Source organism: Phacochoerus africanus, chromosome 4, assembly GCF_016906955.1.
Source record: "Phacochoerus africanus isolate WHEZ1 chromosome 4, ROS_Pafr_v1, whole genome shotgun sequence".
Taxonomy (NCBI): domain Eukaryota; kingdom Metazoa; phylum Chordata; class Mammalia; order Artiodactyla; family Suidae; genus Phacochoerus; species Phacochoerus africanus.
Window position 1 is genome coordinate 39,305,888 of NC_062547.1, and position 12,495 is coordinate 39,318,382.

Genomic DNA, 12,495 nt, shown 5'->3' on the forward strand with positions numbered 1-12,495 from the left:
AATGAAATTGTTAACCTCTTTTTCTGATAGTTCATTGTTATTATATAGAAATTGACCAAATTTCTTTAATTTTATATTCTAAAATTTTACTAAATTCATTGATGAGCTTTAGTAGTATTTTGGTGGCATCTTTAGGATTCTCTATGTGTAGTAACATCACCATTTTTACTACAACTTTGCAATTTGGATTCATTTTATTTTTCTTATTTGAATGCTATAGCTAGAACTTACTATGTTGAATAAAAGTGGTCAGAGTAGGTTTTCTTGTATTGTTCTTAATCTTAAAGAAAATGCTTTCAAGTTTTCACTTTTAGGTAAGTATGGTGCTAATGATGGCTTTACCAAAAATGGCATTTATTTTGTTGAGCTATGTTCTCTCTATGTATATTCACATTGAGGAGAGTTTTTTATAATAAATGGATACTGAAATTAGTCAAAAGCTTTTTCAACATTTATTGAGATGATCGTGTGATTTTTCTTCTTCAGTTTGTTAATGTGGTGAGTCACATTGATCAAGTTCTGGATATTGAACCATCCTTGTATCCCTGTGATGAATCACCCTTGATCTTCATGTATGATCCAATTAAGTTTGGTAATATATCTTTGAGGATTTTTCATTAATACTTATCAGTAATATTGGCCTGCATTTTCTTTTTTTGTGTTTTTCCCCCCCTGGTTTTGGTATCAGTGTGATGCTGGCCTTGTAAAGAGTTCAGAAATGTCCCTTCCTCTGCAATTTTTTGAAACAGTTTTGGAGGGATTGGTGTTGACACTTCTCAAATCTTTGCTACAACTTTCCTGTGAAGCCATCTGGTCCTGGACTTTTGTTTGTTGGGAGGTTTTTTTTTTTTAAATTATTATTACAGATAATTGATTTATTCATGTTTTATAATTCTTCCTGAGTTAGTTGTGCAAGATTGCACAGGTCTAGAAGTTTGTCCATTTTCTTTTATTTTTTTATGGCCACACCCACAGCATATGGAAATTCCTGGGCCAGGGATTGAATCTTAGCCATGGCTATGAACTATTCCAGAGATCCTTTAGCCCACTGTGCTGGGCTGGGGATTGAACTTGTGGAATGCCTAGCTTGTCCATTTAATTGGTATGTACTTGTTTATAGCAATCTCTTATTTTTGCATTTCTGTGGCGTCATTTCTAAATTTCTGACATTATTGCTTGGGGCATTTTTTTTTCCCTTGATGAGTCCGATGAAATGTATATCAATTATTTTTATCTTATCAAAGATACAGTTCATATTTTTTATATATTTCTTCTCTGATCATTATGATTTCTTGCCTCCTACTAACTTTGTTTTTGTTGTTGTATTTTTTTTTCTAGTTCCTTTAGGTTTTGGTTTGGTTGTTTCTATGGGATTTTTCCTGTTTTTTGATTTAGGCTTATTGGTACAAACTTCATTTCTAGGACTGCTTTTGCTACATCCCATAGATTTTGGATTACTGTTTTTGTTTTCATTTCTGTCCCGATATTTATTAGTTCTTTTTTTATTTCTTCAGTGCATCATTGATTGTTTAGTAGCATGATGTTTAGCTTCCAGGTGATTGTGTATCTTTATATTTTTTTTCCTGCAGTTTATTTCTAGTTTCATAGTGTTGTAACTGAAAAGGTGCTTGATATGATTTCAACTCTCTGAAATCTCTGAGACTTGTTTTCTCTGAGACTATCATGTGATTTATACTGTAGAATGTTCCATGTGCACTTGAATGTGCATTTTGCTTTTGGATATAAAACGTTATCTGTATTTATTAAGTTCATTTGGTCTAAGGTGTCATTTAAGACTAATATTTCTTTATCAATTTTCTTTCTGAATGATCTGTCCATTGATATAAGTGGGGTGTTAAAGCCCCTACCATTACTGTGTTACTTTCTCCCTTTATGTGCATTTGTTTTATGTATTTAGATGCTCCTATGTTGGGTGCATATATATTTATAGTTGTCGTATCTTCTTGGATTGATCCCTTTATTTTTATGTAATGTTATTCTTTATCTCTTATGGTCTTCTTTTTAATGTCTAAGTGTTGCTATCCTGACTTTCTTTTAATTACCATTCCATAAAATACTTTTTCCATCTCCTCTCAGTTTGTATGCATCTTTAGATCTACAGTGAATCTCTTGTAGGCAGCATATAGATTTGTCTTGTTTTTGTATTCATTCCACCACTCTATGTCTTTTGATTATTTATCACATTTACTTTTATGGCAATTACTGATATTTATGTACTTATTGGTATCTTGTTATTTTTCTTTTTGTTAGTTTTGTAGTTCTTTGTGTTGCTTCCTTCTTCTTTTGCTCACTTTCCTTATGATTTAATGACTATCTTTAGAGTTGTTTAGAGTCCTTTCTCTTTTGTGTGTATCTATGTATTAAAGATTTTTGGTTTGTAGTTACTATGCCATTTATATATAGCCAGCTAGCTAGCTATGACTATTTTAAGTTGCTAATCTCCTAATTTTAACTGTGTTTTAGCAATGCTGCATTTTCACTCTGCTTTCCCACAATTACTATATTTGACATCATATTTTATAGCTTTTTATTTTGTATATCCCTCAACTACCTATGCACATATATAGATGATTTTACTACTTTTGTCTTTTAACCTTCCTATTAGCTTTATATGTGGTTTACTTACTACCTTTACTATATTTATATCCCTTTTATCAATGAGCTTTTTTTCTTTTGAAATTTTTATGTTTCTAGTTGTGGCCTTTAATTTTTTGCTCAGAAAATTCCCCTTAACATTTCCAATAAAACTGGTTTCATGGTGTGAACTCCTTTAGCTTTTGCTTACCTGTAAAACTTTTTATCTCTCCATCAAACATCAATGAAAGCCTTGCTGGGTAGAGTATTCTTGGTTGTAAGTTTTTCTCTTTCATCACTTTAAATATATAATGCTATTCCCTTCTGGCTCTCAGAGTTTCTGCTGAAGTCAGATGAAAGACTAATGGGAGTTCCCTAGTGTTTAACTTGTTGCTTTTGTCATGCTGCTTTTAATCTCCTCTGTATCTTTGATTTGAAATTTTAATTGCAGTGCATTTTGGTGTGTTCTTCGTGTTGATCCTGTTTGGAACTCTCTGTGCTTCCTGGACCTGGATGTCTCTTTACATTACCAAATTAGGAAAGTTCTTAGCTACCATATATTCAAATATATCCTCTGCTCCTTTCATCTCTCTTCTCTTTCTAGGACCTCTATAATGCAAATAGTAGTATGCATCTCTACTTCACTTAGTTACTTTTCTGGGGTTTTATATTGTTTAATTTGGAACATATTCCTCTGTCACCTTATTTTGCCTAATTTGCTGTTTATATTTCTATGTATGTGGTAGGTTGGTTACATTTCTAAATTAGAGAAGTGGCCTTTTGTAGGAGATGTCCTATGCATCTCAGAAGCACACTCCTCTCTGGTCACCAGAGCTAATATTTTCTAGATGTGCTCTTAATGTGGGTTGAGTATGTCTTTCTGTTGTGGCAGGGTGACTACTTTGGGTGATCTTGTAGGCAAAACTAGCCTTCATTCTGATTGGTTGCCAGGCCTTGCCTTATGTGGAGGCTGCCGTCACTGGTTGGCAGGTCCTGATGAACCCTAGCTAGTAATGGCTCACTGGTGGGCAGAGCTCTACAGTAGGTGGTTGTGGGCCCAGGGTTCCTAAGACTAGTGTTGGCCTGCTGGTGGAAGAGTTTTTTTTCCTGACATGGCTGACTAGGTGTCCCAAAGATGGTGCTAGCCCACTTGTGAGTGGGGCTGGATCCCAGGGTGGCTGGCTGAGGATACCAACAAATCTCAGAGCTGGTCCTTCTGATGGGCAGGACCAGAACCCTTGATGTCCCAGGGATGATGCAAGCCTAATGGGATATTAGCTGGGTCCTGACAAGGCAGGCTATGTGGCTGCAGTGGTCTTAGCACTATGTCTGCCTGCTGGTTGGCAGGTTTGGTACTCAAAGGAATTGGGGCTGGTTACTGGATCTGGCTCCTGGGGCATTTAGCTGCAGGACCCAGGGTGTCCTGGCCCATTAGTGGATGAGGCCAGGTGCTAACACAGCTGGCTTCAGGGTCCAAGGTGTTCCAGAGTTTATGTTGGCCTGCTAATGAGGGGAATGGGATTCAATTGGCAGCTTGCTAAGAGGCCTAAAGCACTGCAGAAATGTTTTTGGCTTGCTGGAGGGTGGGGCTGGGCTTAGGGGTTCCTGAGGTTGGTGCCAGCCTGCTGGTAGGTATGCCAGGTCCTCTCATGACAGGCTGTGGGGCTGTGATGCTCCAAGGGCTGGTGTCTGCTCCTGATGGGAGAGCTGAGTTCCAGGATCTCTGGTTATATGCCTTGAAGGTTCTAGATTTGCGTCAACATGCTACTAGCAGGGGCTGAGGCCCCGAGGCTTATGAGGCTAGTGCCTGCTCACTGGTGGGCAGAGTTAGATCCCAGAGTCTCTGGAACTTCAGGGCCTGGGGGTCCCTGGGCTAGTACTTATCCACTTGTATCTGAGGCTAGGTCCTGAGCCCTCTGGTGGAGAGGGCCATGTCCCACCATGGCTGTGGGCTCAGGCAATCTTAAGGTGGGCCTGCCTGTATCTAGGTCTTGCTAGTTGGTGGCCTGAAACATCCCAGTACTTCTGCCCATAGGCTGGTGATCAGGCCTTCATTCCAACACTAATAAGGTAGAGGGAGGATTCCAAAATGGCCCTTGCCAGCACCTGTGTCCACGTGGTAGAATGAGATCCCAGAAATGGCTGCTCCCAGTGTCTATATCCCTAGGGTGCTCCACTTGGATTTTGCCTCTCTGGGATTCTTGTCAAGGTTGGTAGGTAGGTTTGACCCAGGGTCTTCTCAAATCAATACCTCTGCTTTTGAGTCCTTTGAGACTGAAGTCTTTTTTTTTCCCTACAGCCCTGTGGGTCTCCTAAAAGTCAGCCTTGTTGTCCTTCAAAGCCAAATGTTCTTGAGGCTCATCTTCCTGGTGCAGAGCCCACCAGAGTGGGGAAGCTGACTGTAGGGCCAGGATCCTTGGGGAGAACTTCAGCAATTGTAATTTTTCTCCCATTTGTGGGTTGCCCACTTGGAGTATGGGTCTTAATAATATAGTGATTCCACCCCTCCTACCCATCTTGTTGTGGTTCCTTCTTTATATCTTTAGTTGTAGATTATTTTCCCTGCTAGATTTTGGTCTTTCTCATCAGTGGTTTCTCTGTAAATGGTGGTAATTTTGGTGTGCCCATGAGAGGATGTGAGTTCAAGGTCTTCCTACTCTACTATCTTGTCCTGAACTCATGATTGTCTTTTAATGCCATCCACGTATAAGGAATAAGAAAAGCTCACTTGAAATCTGAAGAAAGAATATTGAAATCATTACCAGATTGGCAGAGGTAAAACCAGACTGGATTGGTGGTAGTTCTCCGTCTGTGACTAGTTAATTTAGGAACTCCAGGCAATTCACTTAACCTCTGAGTGTTGCTTTCATTTGCAGAAGTGAAGATGATGGGTTGGGTAAGCGGTTTTAAGCCATGTTCTGTTGAAGCCTGTGAGTCATGATGGGATGTGTGAAGGGGTTCCAGTTTTTTACCCCTTGGTCCAAGCAAAACAATTCTGCTTTTACCTGATTTTTATAGTAAAGCACTGAATACCTTTTATTCTTAAACAGGTCTTATTGCTTAAGAACACTTGAAAGCTACTAGACTGTGTTGTTTCCACCATCCTCTGATGACTTTGTGATACTATAAATATTATATATTATACAGTTTTTAAGAGAATTAATAGAAAGGTTATGCAAGGTGCTAGAAAGCCTATGTTGAACCAGAAAGCTCGGAGGTGAAGTTCTGAGAATAAACAAACATACACATAGTACATGAATATATAATATATATTAATATATGAATTGTCAGTTGCATATAAATATATATGTATTATAGATATGGCACCTCTATATATATATATAACATATGTATATATATATTTCATATGCAACCTATAAGGAAATAATGAGGCAAAATTGGTTTAATGATGCCTAGTTAATATATAGAACTTTCATCTCCCTCCTTTATTGTCTTGAATCATAATATTTTTACACTATTGACAATTGGAGGGTAGCTACATAATTAATTATGTATTCACCATTGTTTTTTAACAATGTGTATGTTATATTTGTGATGGTAAAGACAATGGCTATGGTCTGTAAGGACATATATTTGTCAAACACTGTTTGGGCTCATTAAATGGATATCCATTTCACACTGCAAATCATAGCATGAGACTTAAACATATTCCATCAGGAGATTTACTACATTTTTTAAATAATTTTTTTTCAACTTATGGCTGGAGGAGATATTTAGGCAGTAATTTATTTCAACAGGACTCCCTAGTGGACTCAAAGATTGTCATCATCTTCTAAAAACCCACCTGATGATCTTTAAAGTAAAAATTATTTTTGTTCATCTTTTTATTTCCCCAGCAGAGCTTAGCATAGTATTTTATGAATGTAGTACTCAAATTTTTAATAAGAAATGTCATCAATTATTTTGTAGGAAGTAAACCTCTTATTGATAGGAGCTGGCAGTAGTTTAAATTGTGCTACTAAATATCAAAAACATTTTGTCATCAAGTTAGCACAGATTAAATTTAACTGAAATGAAATGATAAGAAAATACTGAGTTTTATGATTCTAGTTGTAAAACACCAGTATTTTAGGATGAGCCGTCAATGCTAATGGCTCTGCCACAAAATATGAGTATATACAAATTCAATGAAAACTTAAATTTTGGAAATTCCTTGGGAAAAAAATAGAAACACACATTCTAAAATACACACCAATCTTTAGTCATTGTTTATTACCAGATGGTGGAAAATGTTTTTGTAGAGGCAAGATGGTGATTATTTTTGGTTCCTTGTGTCTTTGTTGGAACTACTCAATTCAGCCATTCTCTTCAGGAGCAGAGAGTTATAAATGAATGGGCAGGACTATGTTCCACTGAAATAGGCAGATGGTCAGATTTGACACAAAGGGCCAATCCCTCACCTAAACAGTCACAAAGAATTCTTATAGGTGTCTTTCTTTTTCCACTGAAAATTGACAGGTTTTTTTTTTTAATGGAGGTGCCATAAAAACTTTATAATCATTTTCAAACTCCCTGTTCCAAGATTACATTTAAAGAATTAGATTGGAGATGTGTTCTAATTTACCATACTACAGCAGTAGTTGCCAAATATAGTTTAAGTTGCTCTGTCATATTTTGGCACGTGAAATTCATTTCATGTAGTTATTTTATCTTCATTACAATATTGACAAATTTCAATAAGTGATCTAAACTTAAAAATTTTAATCTATTAAAATGGAATTTAAAATATATTTAGCAGACTGAGCTACTTAGGTCTTTGAAGTTTCAATTTTGCGAACAAAATTCATGAACCAACTTGCTTTAGAATAATGAGGATTTAGAATTTAGAATTTAATATTTAGAATTTAGAATATTACAAATCACTAAGATGTGGTTCACTTAAAACTGCAACCTAAGTTTGAAATGTTAACTCAGATATAATGTCATCTGCCCATTTTACTCATTTTGAATAACTCAGTAACTACCAACTCTTAAAAATATGGTAGTGGCTCAAACGAAAACATTCACTGTTCTAAAATAACAACTGAGATTACCAATCAATAGCTTTCTTAAAATTGTATCCTCTACCACATGTGCATGTTTTAGTGGAAAATAATCACCACGCAGGCATTAGGAGACCTGGTTACCAATCCCAACATGCTGTAAATCAACTAGATCTGAACAAATTGGTTGACTGGGATACTTTAATTTACTCTTCTGTAATGTAGGAATAATACCATGCACCTGTGCTTATAATAACAACTTATATTTAATATGCATAGAACTTCCATGGAAATTATCAAATACTATAGGAAACCAATGCAAATATACTTCATCAATGGCAAAATAAGAGGCTGCAACCATTGCTGCTTCTAAATTGTGGCTTAAAATTTTGTTTCATTTTGTTTGCAAGAGGGAAGAGAAAGTTCTTTTTAAAATAATAATTTAATTATGTTTGTGGTTTTCCCCTCTTTAACATAATTGCTTTCAGCTGGTTTAGGCTGAATGGGTATCTAAGAGTGTTCAACAGTTTGCAATTTAAGAAAGATGCAATTAAGCTCTATATACATATATTTATCAATACATTTTACAGGGATCTCAAACTAAATATTCAGTAGATGGGACAAAATCACAACAGGCAACTTTATTGTAGAATTTGATTCAAAAATCCAGAAAAAATAAATAAAAAGGAGCCAAGTCTCTATTAGGTTAGTACACAAAATAAAAAAAATACAGTAACATTTACCATGAGATCATTTAAATGTGTTCGCAAATGATCCGATAAGGGAAACAGTGATTTACAACACGGGAAACTTTTTTTTAACAACCGTAGACTTAAATGCACTGCACTCTAGGTCACCTAGACTAGGTTAGTAAGAATGAGCAATGTGTTAGGTCCAAAAAGGCAACCCCAAACACCTTTCTCCGATGGAAACTTTGGTAATTGTCTGTGGTTAAAACAAAACACCAACTCTTGTTCTTTATCATGTTAGATGGTTATTTTGTCCATTTTCTCCCACGATGATGAGTCCATTACAAATATTTCAATTATTTTGAAGACACTCCAAATCCACAGAACAGCAGACAGTTCCATTCTGTGCATCAAGACACAAGCATTAGCCAGTGAGACATAGACTATAAATGTCAATAGATCAATAGGTAGTGTCCACTTTTATATTCAAAACAACTATTTACAGTTTTATACCAACGCCATAAATGCTATAAAAATTAATAGAAAAATGCCAGAGAAGGAGTGAGAAGGAAGGAAAAACTTATGAGACCCTTCACGGTTCCTCCAGCAGGGTTCTGCTGGCGTGCAACTTCCCACACCCCTATCTGAACTCAAACCATGTTTGAGACGACTCCTCTGCATTTCCAAGTTGTTCACACAACTGTCTCTACGTGAGATTCTTTCCAAAAATAAACCCCGGAAAGATAATTTGCCATTAATAATACTAATCAAAAGTACCCGCAAGAACCCAGAAAACAACTCCAAAATGGCTTCTGGAAAGGTGGGCATATTAGGGATAAATATAGACTCTCTCATGGTGACTGTGCAGAGAATTACTGAAACTTCATGAAAAATCAATTACATGCATTACTGTAAATATACCTTTAAAATCCTCCTAAATGAGTCTCGAATCTGACCTTGTTGAAATAATACTAAGTAACACAGGTCTCCACATCTCCTGGTCATTTCATTTGCTGGGCTCAAGGTGTAATGGGACCATGACTTTTTTGCTATACGAAGTTTGATGTTATCCCCTTCCTACTGGGGCTGAATCTTAAGATGGTACTTTTCAGGAAAGAGAAAGGAACCCACATTTATAACAGCATAAAAAGACAGGATGGGATCTTTCCACTGATGGCTGAAGCTGAGCCAGGATTTGATAGAATCAAATGGACTAATACTTTTAACATGCTTAATCCTGGGAATGTCAAGAAGATGTTTTGGCAGAAATTTCACCCTGCCTAACCCTTGCTTCAAGTCGACTACAGTTGTAGCTTTTCATAAGCTTCGAAGGGGGGAAGGGGTCAGTTTTTGATATTAAACACATAAGAGGATACATCATGGGAACTCCTTTGAAATGAAAATAATCATAATTAATTAAATCCTGCAGCAGAAGCTTCAAGCCCCCTGCATTAGTTACTGTGATAATTAAACAAAGAAAACGGTCTCATAGCTTCACAGAGCACTTTCTTCGAACACTGACAGTTTCACGAAAGAGGTTGTAAAAATTTCCAGGATGAAAAATCTTACGTCTTTCTAATATGCAGGTCAAAATAGCTTAAATCAGCCATAATTGGGACTCCTGTCAACTATTTAAATTCTGTTATTTAAAGAGAGAGGACAATTTTATTCTATGTTCATTTGGAATTTGCCTTTATACACAGTACAGCTACAATCCATTCAGACAGATTAACCTCTGGTGAGAAGAGAATGCCTGCCTGCATTTCCACCATGCTCCTGGGAACTTGTGCATTCAGAAACCTCAGGAGTGCACCTCTTTCAGGGGTTCTCTGGCAATTGACAAGGCCTAGTTTCCTCAGGACACCCAATTACCTTGCATTTGCAGGTTGTGCATGGCGATCCAGTCATTGTCCATACTGAGCCACTAAGCCTAGAAAGGCCATAGCTGTCCAGGCAAGTTTTTCTGATGTCATAGGCAATGTTGTCAGCCAGGCAGGGGTCACTGACACAGCGGGGACAACATTCCCCTTCCAAGATGGTTGTGTACTCACAGCTCAAAGTAGGGCAGGTGAGTGGCCAGCAATCTACTTCTCCATCCTGTGGAGAGAAAGCCAAAAGTGGCTTATCATTGACCTTATGCACAGACCTGTTGCCACAGTCCCAGAAGGGTAAATTCTCAGAACTCTCCATCACTGTCCTTATTGACTTCTTACTTGAGCATCATTATGAGTATTGATGTGCTTCCTTCTTGAACTACTACAGATACTGCCTCCTCCAGGCTGCTTTGCTAACTGTCTATATTGCAGTCTCAGAAAGAGTTAGGACCCATCTCTGTGTGCCAGTAGCAACTCATAATTATTTTTTATCATGATACTTATGATCCTTCTCATATTTATCAGTACAATTCCAGATTAAGTTTTGAGCCTTCAGGCTTTAGCTTGTTCTTTTATCTCCCGGATGCTTTGCACAGTTTTGGTCAATAAAGGCTAATCGAATGAACAAATACATGGTAAGGTGCTGGGCTAGTGTATAAAGAGAAATTTATTCTCTTAAGGTCAAAGGGGGACCTTAACCACTGTACTATTTTAACAACGTCATGCACTTAGGTGCTTAGAGAAAATTTAAAATTGAGGTTGAGCGATACCAGGAGAATCATTTCAGAATAGTTTTAATATAACATGTGTCTAGTGGCAAATCACTAACATGTAGTGAGGTGTTACAGTTCAGATGGAGCCTCCATGTATTCCAGAACCTGGCAACTCTGGCTCCACTGAGCTGCCCATAGATCAATATCCCTATGCAGCCTCTTCTTTTATGATTCATTATAATTTATGTAAAATCATGTCTAATTATTCAGTCAGCTTCGTGAGGGACCATATCTGCCAACCTCACTGTTACAGCATCCAGAGTCTGGCACATGCTACTCTTGATAAATGTTTGTTAAATATAACCACATTATTTTTAAGTCATTATTAAGCTATGTGTTCAACAGCTTGTTTTTCCCAAGAAATACTAACCTTAGGGGCTGGGGATGGGAGAGAATACTCTTTTGAAATTCTATGAAAATTTCATGTCTAAAATTAATACCAATTCTTTTAAGTGTCAGAGGATGGGATTCTTGAAAGAGAAATACAATTTTCCAACCCGATACGGAAGTTAATTCTGCAGTTGTGTTGGGTTTGTCTGCCCTTGGATGGGAAATGTAAAAAGATGGCTGTGATCTGAATATATCCAAGTTAATCTCCTTAGTATTAGGAGTGATTAAGAAGGATTTATTCTGTTAAGATTATCTGCACACTTACCTGGTGACTTTAGAAAAATCCAATAGAAATTTACAACACAATTTCTATAAATGCTTGCTTTATTATACAGTATCCATAGGCTGAACCATTAATTTCAGCAATGTTAAACTATCGAACACAGATAACAGTTTCCATTACAGCTTGATTCAGTTATGATTTAGCTCCTCTAGCTGCGAGTTCCTCGCAGATAGAACATCATATTCACCATGATAATGTGTCTTATAGTCTTGCAACATTAGGAATCTTTGTGGTATAATTTGAAACAGAAAGAACCAGGTCCAGAAATTAAGTGTTTGCTCTGGACTTTCTCAAAGGACCATCAGTATCCTTACTACAAAATAAGCTTCACTTTTATATATGAAGGTTTAGCACCTAAAATTTTTCAACTGGGAAGTATTAACAAAAATAACTATTGTGTATTAAGTACCTTCTATATATTAAGTACTGTCTTTGCCTTTCATGCACATCTCTGATCTTCATAATAGCCCAACAAAATAGGTGCTCATCCACTTGTGTACATTAAAGAAAAGAAAGTTCAGTGAAATGCCAGGACTTGCGCAAGTTAATCATACAGAGCTAGGATATGGGAGAACCAGAATTGAATTCTAGGTCTCAATGACCTAGAGTAAGTATCAATCCCTAATATTTCTTCTATGTTCTGTTATCTCTCATGTTGTAACTTTTAACTGTAATGACCCAAGAAATGAAACAAGTCCAGCCAAGGCTTTGAAAGCTTTCTGTCATGTGGGGATTTTTATTAATCTGGTTTTCCTTAAAAGTAGCAATTATAAAGTAACTTGGGCCAGATCTGTACTATAAATATATTATGTCTTGCATGGTATTTTCAATACCTTCTGGAAGAGAGTACACCCCTTAATTAGTCACAGGACCCACAATTCCCTACAC

At 36.8% G+C, this 12,495-nt stretch overlaps 1 protein-coding gene across 2 annotated transcripts in view; it reads right to left on the minus strand.

Annotated features, from left to right (window-relative positions):
* Positions 1-7,988: 7,988 nt before the first annotated feature.
* The window catches only part of NELL1 (neural EGFL like 1), a 936,230-nt gene continuing 931,723 nt past the window's right edge, over positions 7,989-12,495 (minus strand). The window contains exons 19-20 of one of the 2 annotated variants that reach the window (XM_047776133.1): positions 10,160-10,384; positions 7,989-8,690 (exon numbers count right to left, since the gene is read on the minus strand). In XM_047776133.1, the coding sequence (XP_047632089.1) occupies positions 8,640-8,690; positions 10,160-10,384 (276 nt within the window). In that variant the 3' untranslated portion in view covers positions 7,989-8,639. The remainder of the gene's footprint in view (positions 8,691-10,159; positions 10,385-12,495) is intronic. The other variant, XM_047776134.1, reaches the window with a different exon arrangement.